This window comes from Scyliorhinus canicula, chromosome 21 (genome assembly GCF_902713615.1).
Source record: "Scyliorhinus canicula chromosome 21, sScyCan1.1, whole genome shotgun sequence".
NCBI classification, from domain to species: domain Eukaryota; kingdom Metazoa; phylum Chordata; class Chondrichthyes; order Carcharhiniformes; family Scyliorhinidae; genus Scyliorhinus; species Scyliorhinus canicula.
In genome coordinates, this window is record NC_052166.1 from 3,699,938 (window position 1) to 3,716,590 (window position 16,653).

Here is a 16,653-nt window from a genome sequence, read left to right on the forward strand (position 1 = left end):
CGCAGACACAATTAACTGTGTTGATGGCCTGGGCCGGGGTCACTGAGAGACTAATTGCGCAGACACAATTAACTGTGTTGATGGCCTGGGCCGGGGTCACTGAGAGACTAATTGCGCAGACACAATTAACTGTGTTGATGGCCTGGGCCGGGGTCACTGAGAGACTAATTGCGCAGACACAATTAACTGTGTTGATGGCCTGGGCCGGGGTCACTGAGAGACTAATTGCGCAGACGAGAATGATTGTGATCACTTCTGGGCCCAGGGTCATCTTGCGCAGATGGGTATTGGCTGTGAAAGTGCAACAGCTCGAGGGGCTGAATGGCTCCTCCTATTTCTGACGTTATAACAAATAAATCATTTTCTTTCCAATTACAGGAGGTCCTCAACAGCCTGCCGGCCATCAACCTCAACGCCAAGGGCCTCCCTCACACCAAAGGCCTCCTCCTCAAGGCCAGCAGATCCAAGGCCTGAGCCCGCAGTCTGGCAGCCCCTCCAGCCATCAGCAGAGAGCGGTAAGCCCCACAGCTCAGCCTCCTCCCCCCATCCAGCGCCAACTGAGCCCCGTGGGACAACCTGCCCAGCAACAGCAGCAGCAACGGCAGGGGCCTCCGCAGCAGGCCCGGGCACCAAACCAGCCATCGCCACAGCAGCAGAGACATGCCAGCGGCGGGCAGGGGTCTCCCCAGATGCCCCGGCAACCAGCGGGCCCGGTCGGCCAGCACTCCCCCCAGCATCAGCGCCAACCGGGACCCGGGGCACAACAGCAGCCGCAACAGCAACGGCAGGCTTCAACTGGTCCACAGCAGCTGGCAAAACCTCCAGGCCCGACCCCCGGCCAGCCTCATCGCCAGACGGGCCCCGGGAGCCAACAGGCCCAGCATGCCCGGCAGCCGGGACAAGGAGGGCCACAACGGCAAGGAGGCCCCGGAGGTCAGCAGCCCCCACGTCAACCCCAGGCGGCCCCGCCCCAGCAGAGGGGGCCCGGGCAGCAGCAGCAGTCCAGGCAGGTGCCCCCCACCACTCAGCAGCCCAGGCCTGTCGTCCAGGGCCAACAAGGGCAAGGCCCGATGGGTCCAGGCCAACAGCAGGGAAGACCATCCATCCAGCAGAAGCCCCCAATTCTTCAGAAAGCACCACAGCAAGATGCACCTGCCCCTCATCCACAAATGAAGTAAGCATCGTTTCAACAATTAAGGCCTAGTGTGGCCCAGTTAAGCCTGTACAGTGTCGATTTGTTTAGATGAACCTAATTAAGCATGCTTCAGCCTGGTTATGTCTCGATTGTCCAGTTCCAGGATTGAGAAGCCTAGTGGGTTTAGTTTGGCCTGGCTCAGACCCGTGAAGCCTACCTGGGCCTGGTTGGTAAAGTTGGTAAAATCTAGTTAGCCCCCCCACCGCCCCCGGTACAGGTTGCTGAAGCTGAGTTCAGCCACCAGGCTGATCCAGTGGCCGCGATCAGCCCAGAGCGGCCTAGATCAGCCCAGAGCGGTCCAGCTCAGCCCAGAGCGGCCTAGCTCAGCCCAGAGCGGCCTAGCTCAGCCCAGAGCGGCCTAGCTCAGCCCAGAGCGGCCTAGCTCAGCCCAGAGCGGCCTAACTCAGCCCAGAGCGGTCCAGCTCAGCCCAGAGCGGCCTAGCTCAGCCCAGAGCGGCCTAGCTCAGCCCAGGGCGGCCTAGCTCAGCCCAGAGCGGCCTAACTCAGCCCAGAGCGGCCTAACTCAGCCCTAGCAGCCTAGCTCAGCCCAGAGCGGCCTAACAGCCCAGGCCGGCCCAGAGCAGCCTAACTCAGCCCAGAGCGACCTAGCTCAGCCCAGCGGGGTCTAGCTCAGCCCAGAGCGGCCTAGCTCAGCCCAGAGCGGCATAGCTCAGCCCAGCGGGGTCTCGCTCAGCCCAGAGCGGCCTAGCTCAGCCCAGAGCGGCATAGCTCAGCCCAGAGCGGCCTAGATCAGCCCAGAGCGGCCTAGATCAGCCCAGAGCGGCCTAACTCAGCCCAGAGCGGCCTAACTCAGCCCAGAGCGGCCTAACTCAGCCCAGAGCAGCCTAACTCAGCCCAGAGCGGCCTAGATCAGCCCAGAGCGGCCTAGCGAGGCCCAGAGCGGCCTAGCGAGGCCCAGAGCGGCCTAGCGAGGCCTAGCTCAGCCCAGAACGGCCTAGCTCAGCCCAGAGCGGCGTAGCTCAGCCCAGGCCGGCCCAGCGAGGCCTAGCTCAGCCCAGAGAAGCCGAGATTGGCTCAGCTCAGCCTAGAGAATTCTAGTTGTGCCCACAATGTCCGTGTCTGGCCCACAGTGACTGAGTTGGGTCTTCATGCAAATTGCTCAATTAACAATCTAGTCCTGCCTCAGGATTGGCCGCTCCAATGTCCAGGAGACAAATGGTTTGACACTGTTAGATTACTTCAGGAATCCATTCAGTCTCTGGAACTGATGCTGTGATGAGAGCCCACGGAACCCCATTTTTCCCAGGCTTGTCCTGGTGAATTAACAGGTTCCCCCTGCTGTTGTCTAATTCAGAACAATGTTTAATTTTTGTATACATGGTTAAGTAACGATACGAATCTTATGCAGACTTAGTTATTCCAGAGTTTCACTAGACTCTCCTTCAACTTGACTTACACGAGACTGTCATCGTGTCCGTCTGACAACCTTCTGGGACTGGCCGGATGTCACCTGACTGACATCTTGCGCCACCTGCTGGTGGGACGTCACCCTGCTGAGGACATTCAATATTATCTAACGGCAAATCACCATAGTCTCATTCTCCCAAACTCCAGAGACTCTGTCAGTCCCCTCTCTCTCTCTCAGGGAGATATCTGTACACTGACTGGTGTCTCTCAGTCCCCTCTCTCTCTCAGGGAGATATCTGTACACTGACTGGTGTCTCTCAGTCCCCTCTCTCAGGGAGATATCTGTTCACTGACTGGTGTCTCTCAGTCCTCTCTCTTTCTCAGGGAGATATCTGTACACTGACTGGTGTCTCTCAGTCCCCTCTCTCTCAGGGAGATATCTGGACACTGACTGGTGTCTCTCAGTCCCCCCTCGCTCTCAGGGAGATATCTGTACACTGACTGGTGTCTCTCAGTCCCCTCTCTCCCAGGGAGATATCTGTACACTGACTGGTGTCTCTCAGTCCCCACTCTCTCTCTCTCAGGGAGATATCTGTACACTGACTGGTGTCTCAGTCCCCTCTCTCTCTCAGGGAGATATCTGTACACTGACTGGTGTCTCTCAGTCCTCTCTCTCTCTCAGGGAGATATCTGTACACTGACTGGTGTCTCTCAGTCCTCTCTCTCTCTCAGGGAGATATCTGTACACTGACTGGTGTCTCTCAGTCCCCTCTCTCTCTCTCAGGGAGATATCTGTACACTGACTGGTGTCTCTCAGTCCCCTCTCTCTCTCAGGGAGATATCTGTACACTGACTGGTGTCTCTCAGTCCTCTCTCTCTCTCAGGGAGATATCTGTACACTGACTGGTGTCTCTCAGTCCTCTCTCTCTCTCAGGGAGATATCTGTACACTGACTGGTGTCTCTCAGTCCCCTCTCTCTCTCTCAGGGAGATATCTGTACACTGACTGGTGTCTCTCAGTCCCCTCTCTCTCTCAGGGAGATATCTGTACACTGACTGGTGTCTCTCAGTCCCCCTCACTCTCTCAGGGAGATATCTGTACACTGACTGGTGTCTCTCAGTCCCCTCTCTCTCTCAGGGAGATATCTGGTACACTGACTGGTGTCTCTCAGTCCCCCCTCTCTCAGAGAGATATCTGTACACTGACTGGTGTCTCTCAGTCCCCCCTCTCTCTCAGGGAGATATCTGTACACTGACTGGTGTCTCTCAGTCCCCTCTCTCTCTCAGGGAGATATCTGTACACTGACTGGTGTCTCTCAGTCCCCTCTCTCTCAGGGAGATATCTGTACACTGACTGGTGTCTCTCAGTCCCCTCTCTCTCAGGGAGATATCTGTACACTGACTGGTGTCTCTCAGTCCCCCCTCTCTCTCTCAGGGAGATCTGTACACTGACTGGTGTCTCTCAGTCCCCTCTCTCTCAGGGAGATATCTGTACACTGACTGGTGTCTCTCAGTCCCCTCTCTCTCAGGGAGATATCTGTACACTGACTGGTGTCTCTCAGTCCCCCCTCTCTCTCAGGGAGATATCTGTACACTGACTGGTGTCTCTCAGTCCCCCCCCTCTCTCTCAGGGAGATATCTGTACACTGACTGGTGTCTCTCAGTCCCCTCTCTCTCTCAGGGAGATATCTGTACACTGACTGGTGTCTCTCAGTCCCCCTCTCTCTCAGGGAGATATCTGTACACTGACTGGTGTCTCTCAGTCCCCCCCTCTCTCTCAGGGAGATATCTGTACACTGACTGGTGTCTCTCAGTCCCCTCTCTCTCTCAGGGAGATATCTGTACACTGACTGGTGTCTCTCAGTCCCCCTCGCTCTCAGGGAGATATCTGTACACTGACTGGTGTCTCTCAGTCCCCCTCGCTCTCAGAGAGATATCTGTACACTGACTGGTGTCTCTCAGTCCCCTCTCTCTCAGGGAGATATCTGTACACTGACTGGTGTCTCTCAGTCCCCCTTCTCTCTCAGGGAGATATCTGTACACTGACTGGTGTCTCTCAGTCCCCTCTCTCTCTCAGGGAGATATCTGTACACTGACTGGTGTCTCTCAGTCCCCCTCACTCTCTCAGGGAGATATCTGTACACTGACTGGTGTCTCTCAGTCCCCTCTCTCTCTCAGGGAGATATCTGGTACACTGACTGGTGTCTCTCAGTCCCCCCTCTCTCAGAGAGATATCTGTACACTGACTGGTGTCTCTCAGTCCCCCCTCTCTCTCAGGGAGATATCTGTACACTGACTGGTGTCTCTCAGTCCCCTCTCTCTCTCAGGGAGATATCTGTACACTGACTGGTGTCTCTCAGTCCCCTCTCTCTCAGGGAGATATCTGTACACTGACTGGTGTCTCTCAGTCCCCCTCTCTCTCAGGGAGATATCTGTACACTGACTGGTGTCTCTCAGTCCCCCCCTCTCTCTCAGGGAGATATCTGTACACTGACTGGTGTCTCTCAGTCCCCTCTCTCTCTCAGGGAGATATCTGTACACTGACTGGTGTCTCTCAGTCCCCCTCGCTCTCAGAGAGATATCTGTACACTGACTGGTGTCTCTCAGTCCTCTCTCTCTCTCTCTCTCTCTCAGGGAGATATCTGTACACTGACTGGTGTCTCTCAGTCCCCCTTCTCTCTCAGGGAGATATCTGTACACTGACTGGTGTCTCTCAGTCCCCCCTCTCTCTCAGGGAGATATCTGTACACTGACTGGTGTCTCTCAGTCCCCCTCTCTCTCAGCGAGATATTTGGAAATGGGCTGTAGCCTGTTCGTGACAATCTGACGCTGTGAATTTTAAAGTTTTGTTGAGGTCAATATTTATGAGGCAGACAGGATGAATCCAAGCTTGTGGAGTGCGTGTGGGGGGGAAGAATCTCCCCGATTACAACTTTCCACCACCAAATTTCTTGACCTGAATGAATTGTTGAGAGGGTGAAGGGAGGGGGGTGTTGGGGTGGTACCTTGAACTGAGTCCTTTTTTTTTAAAAAAGGATTTCCAATTAAGGGGCAATTTAGCGTGGCCAATCCACCTACCCCGCACATTTTATGGGTTGTGGGGGCGAAACCCACGCAGACACGGGGAGAATGTGCAAACTCCACATGCAGGCGGTTAGATTTGAAAAGCCTTGGGCCTTCTGGTCCTGCTCCAGGCCAGGTGGTTTCAGGCTCAGGCATATTGCTTGCCAAGTCTCCCTGACCTGAGGGGTGGGGGGGGGGTCTGTGCTTGGCACAGTATAACCCCATCGCCCTTCCCCCACTGCCATTAGGAACGTCCTATCCTCCCACCACATATCCCGATATCATCGGACGAAGCTCTGTACCTTGTTGTGAAGGATGAAGGAATCTGTTCCTTACCAAACCTGATGCCTTTACTGGGATCCGCGTTTGTACCAAACTTACGACAGTGCGGCGCTCCCTCAGCACTGACCCTCCGACAGTGCGGCGTTCCCATGCACTGACCCTCCGACAGTGCGGCCCTCCCTCAGCACTGACCCTCCAACAGTGCGGCGCTCCCTCAGCACTGACCCTCCGACAGTGCGCCGCTCCCTCAGCACTGACCCTCCGACAGTGCGGCGCTCCCTCAGCACTGACCCTCCGACAGTGCGGCGCTCCCGCAGCCCTGACCCTCCGACAGTGCGGCGCTCCCGCAGCCCTGACCCTCCGACAGTGCGGCGCTCCCTCAGCACTGACCCTCCGACAGTGCGGCGCTCCCTCAGCACTGACCCTCCGACAGTGTGTCCTCCCTCAGCACTGACCCTCCGACAGTGCGGCGCTCCCTCAGCATTGACCCTCCCACAGTGCGACACTCCCTCAGCACTGACCCTCCGACAGTGCGGCGCTCCCTCAGCATTGACCCTCCCACAGTGCGACACTCCCTCAGCACTGACCCTCCGACAGTGCGGCGCTCCCTCAGTACTGACACTCCGACAGTGCGGCGCTCCCTCAGCACTGACCCTCCGACAGTGCGGCACTCCCTCATCACTGACCCTCCGACAGTGCGGCGCTCCCTCAGGACTGACCCTCTGACAGTGCGGCGCTCCCTCAGCACTGACCCTCCAACAGTGCGGCACTCCCTCAGTACTGACCCTCCGCCAGTGCGGCGCTCCGTCAGTACTGACACTCCTACAGTGCGGCGCTCCCTCAGCACTGACCCTCTGACAGGGCGGCGCTCCCTCAGCACTGACGCTCCGACTGTGCGGCGCTCCCTTAGCACTGACCCTCCAACAGTGTGGCGGTCCCTCAGCATTGACCCTCCGACAGCACGGCACTGCCTCAGTACTGACCCTCCGACAGTGCAGCACTCCCTCAGTACTGACCCTCCGACAGTTCGGCGCTCTCTCAGCACTGACCCTCTGACAGTGCGGCGCTCCCTCAGTACTGACCCTCCGACAGTGCAGCGCTCCCTCAGCACTGACCCTCCGACAGTGCGGCGCTTCCTCAGCACTGACCCTCCCACAGTGCGGCTCCCTCAGCACTTACCCTCTGACAGTGCGGCGCTCCCTCAGTACTGACCCTCTGACAGTGCGGCACTCCCTCAGCACTGACCCTCCAACAGTGCGGCGCTCCCTCAGTACTGACCCTCTGACAGTGCGGCGCTCTCTCAGTACTGACCCTCTGACAGTGCAGCACTCCCTCAGTACTGACCCTCTGACAGTGCGGCGCTCCCACAGCCCTGACCCTCCGACAGTGCGGCACTCCCTCAGTACTGACCCTCCGACAGTGTGGCGCTCCCTCAGCACTGACCCTCTGACAGTGCGGCGCTCCCTCAGTACTGACCCTCCGACAGTGCAGCGCTCCCTCAGCACTGACCCTCCGACAGTGCGGCGCTTCCTCAGCACTGACCCTCCCACAGTGCGGCTCCCTCAGCACTTACCCTCTGACAGTGCGGCGCTCCCTCAGTACTGACCCTCTGACAGTGCGGCACTCCCTCAGCACTGACCCTCCAACAGTGCGGCGCTCCCTCAGTACTGACCCTCTGACAGTGCGGCGCTCTCTCAGTACTGACCCTCTGACAGTGCGGCGCTCCCTCAGTGCTGGGGGCTGGCAGTAAGTCCTGGTGTATTGGGCTCGAGATAATGGTGTGGGGGCTCAAACCCCCTGGATTGTGACTGTTACGCGGGAGTGAGACGACCCGGTATCCCCTTTCTGCACCTGTGAAGGTGCGAGAGAGAGAGAGAGAACAAGAGGGAGTGAGAGACAGAGACGGTGAGAGAGAGAGAGAGAGAGAGACACCATATTCATACTGTGAGGTTTGTGAACACCTTCCTTCCCCATACTGAGTAGAAGACAGGGTGTCCACGAGATACTATTTTAATTTGCCCACCGCTGCCTTGGTGTTTACCAGTCCTGAGCTCGAGTGTGGTATGAAGACAGTGTGAACTTGCCTCACTGTTTAATAGTAAATCTTTTCACGTTACTCTGCAGCAAATCACAGTCTCTGACAAATACCTTCAACATTCCAGAAACCCTGCTGCCTCGCACAAGCCTTAGTCACGATGAGGTAAAGGCTGAGACTATTCGCAACCTGAGGAAATCCTTCGCTAGTCTCTTCTCTGATTGAGGGAGCTCCTCTTCCTCTCTCACCCCATCCCTCCCTCCTCTGTTTATCCCTCCATCACTCTCTCCCTCGCTCCTGCCTTCACCCTCTTCTCTCCAGCACACTCAGTGCCCTCCTCTCCTGAACCCTCTCTGCCTCAACATCCCTCGCCCTCTATCTCTCCCTCGTCCTCACTCCCTCTGCTCATCATACATCGGCCTCTCTAGCCCACTCTCTCTCTCCTTCCCTCTCCCCTCTGCTCATCGCCCACTCTCTCTCCTTCCTTCTATCCTTCTTAGTCGCTATCTCCTTCACTCTCTCCCTCCCTTTCTCTCCTTCCCTCTCCCTCCGTTTTTCTGTTCCCCTCTCTTCCACTCTCACTTTCCTTCTCTCCCTCCCAGTCTCTCTCCCTTTCCTTCTCTCCCTCCCAGTCTCTCTCACTTTCCCTCTCTCCCTCCCAGTTTTCTCTCCCTTTCCTTCTCTCCCTCCCAGTCTCTCACTTTTCTTCTCTCTCTCCCAGTCTCTCTCACTTTCCCTCTCTCCCTCCCAGTTTCTCTCCCTTTCCTTCTCTCCTCGCAGTCTCTCACTTTCCGTGTCTCCCTCCCAGTCTCTCTCACTTTCCTTCTCTCCCAGTCTCTCACTTTCCCTCTCTCCCTCCCAGTTTCTCTCCCTTTCCTTCTCTCCTCCCAGTCTCTCACTTTCCGTGTCTCCCTCCCAGTCTCCCTCACTTTCCCCCTCTCCCTCCCAATCTCTTTCTTTCTCCCTCCCTCCCAGATTCTCTTCTCTCTCTCCTAGACATTCCTTTCCTCTCCATCTTAATCCCTCTCTACCTCCCAGTCTCTTATCTCTCATCTTCCCTCTCTCCCTCCACCCTTCCTCCCCGTTATTCCTTCGTTCTGGCCATCCCAGACTCACTCTCCCTCCCTCCCAGTCCCTCTTCTTGCTGTCTTCCCTCTCCCTTCCAGTCTCTCTCTCTCTCTCCTTCCTCCTTTCCACGCACCCCAACATTTCTCTCTCTCTCCTCCTCACCCTCCCTCTCTCTCTCCCTTTACAACTCTTCTCCCTCTCGCTTTCTTTTTCCTTTCTTCACCGTCTCCCTCCCGTTCCAACTTTCAGCTCGCTTTACCGGGAGCGCCAGCCGGTGCTCAGACTCCCTCCCCCCCCCACCAACCCTCCAACTGTTCTCCGGATCAAAGACGGACTGTTCTCCGCCGCTAGTGCACGAGAGGGAGAAAAACTGCATGTAACTTTGCTGAACGCCAACCTGCTATCGATATAAACAGATGTACCCCGAGAGAAAAATAATCTCCTTGACAGACCAGCTCCCCCCCCCACCCCCCCATTCCTGGTTCTTTTACCGATTCTCTTCAATCTGTGTCCTACCCTCACTGGTTAACAACACTCCCACTGGTGACCAGGCCTCGATCCCAGGCCTCAAGGCCCGGTTGCCCTTGGAAACCAGCACCGGCTCGTCGCGGAAGCAACTGAGGGGGTCTGAGGCCCCCAGAGACGCGGGAGGCCTGTCAGTGATCGCCAATGCCGGTCAACGTCTTCCTGGCGGTTATCACGATTCCCCCCCCCCCCCCATCCCATAAATCCTGGGCCCCGTGCCAGGAGCAACAAAGGGGGGGGGGGGGCCCGGTGTTATAAAGAGTGCCCGCTACACCAGGGAAAGCCGAGGACAGAGGAAGCGGGATTGGGGAGTGGGTTAGCGGTGGCCACTGACCAAAGGAGATTATTTTTCACACTCACCAACCCCCCCCCCCCCCCCCAACCCATCACCCACACTGCCCTATATCTGTGCAATGTAAATACACTCGTGTAATGTATCATCCCCCACCCTTGTCATGTCCTGTATTGTAAATTGCTCAGCGTGATTGAAGAATATCACTGTGATTGTGAATGGCGTCCAGCATTTCGGACGTCCCAGAAGCTGGCTGGAGGTAAAGGAGAAAGGCCTCTCGCACGGGGCCGGGAGGAGGCCAATCAGCTCCTCGGGCCATTCAACAGTATCACGGCCCACTTGATCCCTCAACTCCACCTTGCCCCTCGGCCACCCACTCCATTTTGAAGCGTGCGGGCGGCTCCAAGATGGCCGCCGCCACTGGAGTCCACATGGCTCAAGCTGACCCCTGGGCCCCAGGGGCGTTATCCCTTCACCTTCCCCTCCTCCTGCTGCTTTACCAACCCCACAACTCTTTCTCACCAGCTTCTGGGACCCTCCTCCACATAGTATTCCGTGAGTGGTACCGTGTGCACCTATACCGAGGCTCATGCCCTCCCTGTGTACTTTAGATGTTGTAATCCTATGCACACTGCCTTACAGTAGTTGAAGTGACCCTTTGAACCCTCGTTACAAGTGCCCCCCCCCTCTTTTTATGTGCAATCTTAGCCTAATATTCCTCGGAAAACTGGCACTGTTATTGGGGCTGGAATGGACATCCAGTCAGTCGCCCACTTTGCCTGGATCATTTACCTCCTCCTCGATCCCAATCCCCCCCCAAATCCTACAATATTCCTCACCCCCCCCCTACCCACTTTGGCCCGGCCCGCTCACCTTCCCACCCTCCGAACCCGCCCCCCTCTTCAGATTGGTCCAACCCACGGCGAACCCTCATTCCGTGATCCCACCCCACCCTATCCCTCGCCCCCACCCCCTCACTCCGACCGCTCCGTACCCTTGCCCGAGTTCCCACTGGCCTCACTGGAGCCCCCCCCCCACCCACACTCCTCTCTCTCCGTACAGGAACACACACCTCTCTGTCTGAACCTCAAGCCCTGTCCCTTTCCACGTCTTCCCGGGTCACTTATATTGTTTCAACTGAAAGGGAATGACCAATTGGTCAATCACAGGGTCATAATAGGAGCCAGGAGGAGGCCATTGGGCCCCCTCTCTTCCTGCTGTCCCCTAGATGGTGTTGACATTGATCGGGGCGTCTCTTCCCAACCCCACACATGACCCTCGACCCCCCCCCCCCTCGTCGATCAGAAATCTGTCCAACTCGGCCTTGAATATAATCAATGAGCCGCAGCCCCCAGTGCTGTGTGGCTCGTCCCCTCACTGGAGGAAGGATGTGATTGCCCCTGGAGAGGGTGCAGAGGGGATTCCCCACCAGGATGGTGTCTGGGCTGAAGCGATTCAGCTATGAAGAGAGGCCTGACAGGCTGGGGTTGCTTTCCCTGGAGCAGAGAAGACTGAGGACGGTCCTGATTGAGGTGCACAAAATTACAAGGGACATAGTTAGGGGCATAGGAAGGAAGTGGCGGGGTCAATAATGAGGGGGCATAGATTTAAGGTCAGGGGTGGGAGATTTCAAGGGGATTTGAGGCAAACCCTTTTCACCCAGAGGGTGATGGGAGTCTGGAACTCGCTGTCTGAAAGGGTGTTCGAGACGGGAACCCTCACAACATTTAAGAAGCGTTGAGGTGAGCATTTGGAATGCCCACAGCGCCCAAGACAATGGGCCAAGTGCTGGAGAATGGGATGAGAATAGACAGGGGGCTCGATGTCGTCACGGACGCGATGGGCCGAAGGGCCTCATTCCGTGCTGTCGAAACCCGTGGACGGGTTTTACCCAGTGTTGTTGAACACTTGCAATAAACCAGACCCCGCACAGAAACGTCCACAAGTCCAGGCTGAGGCCACTCTGGCTCTCCTCACCCTGCTGAACCCCCCCCCAAGAAGCTGACTAATCAAGCCCAGCACAGCTGGACAGAGGCTCTGTCCAGTCCAACCCAGGAGACTCCAATCCAACCCAACTGAACCCAGCCAATCTGTCCATTAACCGTGCGGGGTCCCATTACACCTCCTGGATCACGGAGCAGAGAACCCTTCCAGCCTGCTCCGCCATTCAATGTGATCGTGGTTGATCCCGTATCGCGAGACTGTACTCTTCCCCATACCCCTTTAGAACCTAGAAATTAATTTCTTGCTCAAATATATTCAGGTACTTGCCTCGACGGTCAGTTCTTAGAGACGAGGAGCAAGAGTGAGGCCATTTGGCCCATGGAATATGATCCTGGCAAATCCTCTATCTTGATGCCATACATCCTTTCCTTACGGAGAGGTGCCGAAACAGTACTACTCCCCACGCCCTGCCCACCACACCCCCCAACCCACCCCTGCTTTTCCGCCGTGACCCTCACAGACTTGGACATTCCAGCCCCAACCTCTTAATTGTAAATATGATAATATGATCCTTGTAAATGTACGCCTACCTGTGGACTGTATGCAGCTCTGTAATTTCTGCAATGATTGGATCGTGGACGCTCGCGACCAACGCCCAAGCAACAAATGGCGAAGGCTGCTCCCCACCCGTAACCCCCCCCATCCCCCTCGACCGGGATGCCCGCCCCCCCCCCCCCCTCGACCGGGATGCCTGCACCCCCCCCGGACGGGGATGCCCGCACCCCCCCTCCCCCCAATCGCTGCGGAAATGGCAGCGGAAAACACGTCAAGCAGCCTAATCGAGGAGGCCCAGAGCGGGAAGTCGCCCCCCCCCCCCCCCCCCACTACCCCCGCCAGCTCCCCCAAGAGGATTACTGCGGCCATGTGCAGGAAGGGGCACCGAAACGGGGCAAGGGGACGGCAGGATAATCATCTCCTGGTAAACCTGAACCACGCCCCTCCCCCCACAAAACCATGAATGGACGAATCTTTCCTCACAATCCCTCGCCCCGTGGCAACCACGAAAAGAGAGTGTCAACCCAAGGGTGCTTCAAGAGAGAGGCGTGGTTGAAAGAGAGGCAGAAAGGTTCACCTATGAAGCCCCCCCACCCCCCCCATCCTGCAAGGTTGTCCTGCAGTAGCACGGGGAGGGGAGGGGTGGGGAGAGAGGGCAAGCCGAACGGCTCAAGGCGCGCACGACCCACCTCACCAGGGTGGGGTGCCTGGGCTCGGGGAAGCGGGTTTGAAGGATCTCACCCGGGAGAGGGGATTTAAACAGTCGGCATCGACGCAGCGTTGCCCAACAACATGACCCCTCTTACCCATGCGGTGCAGGCGGCAAGCACCAGCCCCAACCCCCGCACTTGGAAAACGTTGCGCTCACGAGCGAACACGGCAGTGGAGTCTTAAAAAACAATTGCACGTCTTAGATGGGAAGGGGCGTCGGCAGGGGGGGGAGGGGTGGTGGGCCAAAGGGAGGAACGTCTACACAACAAATACAAATGGATTGTGATTGACCTCCCCACTCCTCGCCCCCCACCATCCATACTCAAAGTGATGTATAACTCATGTATGGAATACGGTTAATGTTAGATTAAATGATATCGTGTTTGTATATGATGCAGTCACATACAGTATTAGATATCCAATATGGAGCACTGTTCAATTCTATTAAACAGTTCACTGCAAAGAAACGGCCTCTTGTGATTCGCTGTTTTTCTGGATGTAACACCAACCCCTCGATTAGATTCCAGTCTGTAACTCACTCCCGGGTATCTGTTATTCTATATATAAACCACCCCGAGCCCCTCGATTAGATTCCAGTCTGTAACTCACTCCCGGGTATCTGTTATTCTGTATATAAACCACCCCGAGCCCCTCGATTAGATTCCAGTCTGTAACTCACTCCCGGGTATCTGTTATTCTATATATAAACCACCCCGAACCCCTCGATTAGATTCCAGTTTGTAACTCACTCCCGGGTATCTGTTATTCTATATATAAACCACCCCGTACCCCTTGATTAGATTCCAGTCTGTAACTCACTCCCGGGTATCTGTTATTCTATATATAAACCACCCTGAACCCCTCGATTAGATTCCAGTCTGTAACTCACTCCCGGGTATCTGTTATTCTATATATAAGCCACCCCGAACCCCTCTATTAGATTCCAGTCTGTAACTCACTCCCGGGTATCTGTTATTCTATATATAAACCATCCCGAACCCCTCGATTAGATTCCAGTCTGTAACTCACTCCCGGGTATCTGTTATCCTATATATAAACAACCCTGAACCCCTCGATTAGATTCCAGTCTGTAACTCACTCCCGGGTATCTGTTATTCTATATATAAACCACCCCAAACCCCTCGATTAGATTCCAGTCTGTAACTCACTCCCAGGTATCTGTTATTCTATATATAAACCACCCTGAACCCCTCGATTAGATTCCAGTCTGTAACTCACTCCCAGGTATCTGTTATTCTATATATAAACCACCCTGAACCCCTCGATTAGATTCCAGTCTGTAACTCACTCCCGGGTATCTGTTATTCTATATATAAACCACCCCGAACCCCTCGATTAGATTCCAGTCTAACTCACTCCCGGGTATCTGTTTATTGATATATAAAGCTCCCCGTGCCCAGCAGGTCGATGTGATGGGTCTGGTGTATTCTGTGTTTCCGATGTACTCATTTCCTTCTCACACAGTGCTCCTCGCTGCCGAGCGGCAAGGTGAGGGTCAATGCATTGAGTGTGCAGGGCTCTCCCCCTATCAACGTTGCCTCAGCATCGGCAGGTCCTCAGCCGTGCCCCCCCCCCCCACCGCAATTCCGTCCCTCATGGTCGCCCGGACTGAGGTTTCAGAGGAACTCGGAGAAAGCCTGGCTTCCCCCCACCCTCCTCCCAAAGATGGAGGGCGGAGGATCACCGGGAATTTCCGCTGCTGCCAAATAGCTCCCCTGCCCCGTGGACACCTCAGCAGAGTTGAAGGCGGAGGCAGGGCCTCAGGAAAATCTGGCCTGGAGGTCAAAAGAAAACTGGGGTCTGAATTTGTCACCTTTCCGGGTACACCCGCTACCATGGCAACACCGAATGTGGCGTTCCCGCCTCAACGGAGCGAGGGTGGGTGAGAGTGGGGAAGCGGAGTGGGGGGGGGGGGGGGGGGGGGTACACGTGGCTTTAAGGTGACCCACATATTTTGACCAGGCTTGTGCCCGAGAGAGAGGCCGCTCCAATTCCAAGGCTCAGCGCTGACTGACACGGCGCAGTCACGGCCGGTAAGCCCCTGGTGTAGAGCACGGATGCGATGGGCCATCTCCCGCAGTTGGGAGGGGGCCACCCTCAGTCCCACTCCGCCGCCCTCCTTCAGTTTCTCCAGGCGCTCGGAGCGGGCGGAATGCACTGCGGCAGGAAGATGAACAAGAGGCGCCGACCACAAAACGGGGCAGCAAGAGTAGCCCATCGCATCCATGTTCAATCTTTTCAAGAGCTGTCCAATTAGTCCCACTTCTCCCCCCCGCCCAATAGAAGCCCGACAATGCAGAATGAGACCATTCAGCCCATCGAGTCTGCAATGACCCTCCGAAAGGGCACCCTACCCAGGCCCATTGTACCACCCGATCCCCATAAGCCCACCTAACCTGCGCATCTTTGGACTGTGGGAGGAAACCCAGGCGGACACGAGGAGAAAGTGCAAACTCCATACGGACAGTCTCCCAAGGCCGGAATTGAACCCTGGCGCCGTGAGGGAGCACTGCCAACCACTGTGCCACCCAGCTGCCCCCTGCAACAGCTCTGCAAATCTTTCCCCTTCAGCCATTGGCCCAATTCTCCCTCTTGCGCGAGAACCTGCTTCCAATCCCCCCCACCACCCGCCCGGCCCCACCAAGGACAAAATACGACCCGCTCCAGCCAAACCAACCCGTCCACAATGCTGCAGGTGCAGGAAAGATGCAGGCGGGCGTGGCCTTGCGCGCGAGGGATACTGGGCAGGCGAGGGAGGGGAATCAGCGGCAGACAACGAGGTCGAACGAGACAAGCACACCTGGGCAAAAGCCGTGACAAAAAGCTCAGTTTAATCACATTACTGCTTGCGGTTAGAAAAACACAGATATAAACAACTCAAACGAAATCCTGAGCTAGGAAATATTTAAACACGCGACAGCCATGTCCCTCGCTCCATTGCCTTCCCTGAAGCTCTGTGAGGGAATGCAATAGTGGGGAACACTCAACAGGGGTGGGGCGGGGGGGGGGGGTCAGTCAAAACCCAGACAGAAAGGCCGATCGGGAATTTAGGAAATGGGGAGGATAGCTGCGCGAGCTTGGCCGTGTCCGGTACATCAAACTGGCGCACCTTGACCTCCGCACGGCACACAGGCCTTGTGGGTAGCTGGCGCTGTGGGTGGGTGGGGTGGGGGGGGGGGGGAGAGACGGAAACGAGGGGCGGCGGGAGCGACGAGGTAGGCTGAATGCTGGTTCAACAAGCCCGCGCGGAAGGTCAGTATCTGCAAAGAGAGGGGTGGGGGTCGATCGGGACCGATCGCCGTGTCAACATTTGGACATTTACTGTTCGCCCATTGGGTGGGTGGGGGGGGGTTTTGAGGATGATGCACGAGAACCCCCACGCTGTCGGCTCGGGCACCGGCCTCCTGTGTTGGGTCAGCTCTTGGCCAGGGCGCTGGCCTCTTGCTGGGCTTCTTTGTACTGTGTGGCCCACGTCTTCGGATCCTGGTCATTGTGCATCTGGAAGGCAAAGGGAGATTAATGGTGGTGGGGTGGGAGGGGGGGGGGAGGTGTCGGGGTCATTGCAAAGCTCAGGAGGACCGTTCGGCCCATCGCA

General features: G+C 56.5%; 2 protein-coding genes across 3 annotated transcripts in view; one reads left to right on the forward strand and one right to left on the reverse strand.

The window, feature by feature from the left end:
- The window catches only part of LOC119955896 (synapsin-1-like), a gene marked incomplete at its 5' end in the record, with an annotated part of 44,113 nt that extends 35,540 nt beyond the window's left edge, over window positions 1–8,573 (forward strand). The window contains 2 exons of the mRNA XM_038782554.1: window positions 379–1,174; window positions 8,032–8,573. Of these exons, the coding sequence (XP_038638482.1) occupies window positions 379–1,174; window positions 8,032–8,167 (932 nt within the window). The remainder of the gene's footprint in view (window positions 1–378; window positions 1,175–8,031) is intronic.
- Window positions 8,574–15,868: 7,295 nt separating this feature from the next.
- ndnl2 (necdin-like 2) overlaps window positions 15,869–16,653 on the reverse strand; it is a 41,887-nt gene continuing 41,102 nt past the window's right edge. For both annotated transcript variants that reach the window (XM_038782259.1, XM_038782258.1), the window contains exon 11: window positions 15,869–16,556. In XM_038782259.1, coding sequence (XP_038638187.1) covers window positions 16,473–16,556 — 84 coding nt within the window. In that variant the 3' untranslated portion in view covers window positions 15,869–16,472. The remainder of the gene's footprint in view (window positions 16,557–16,653) is intronic.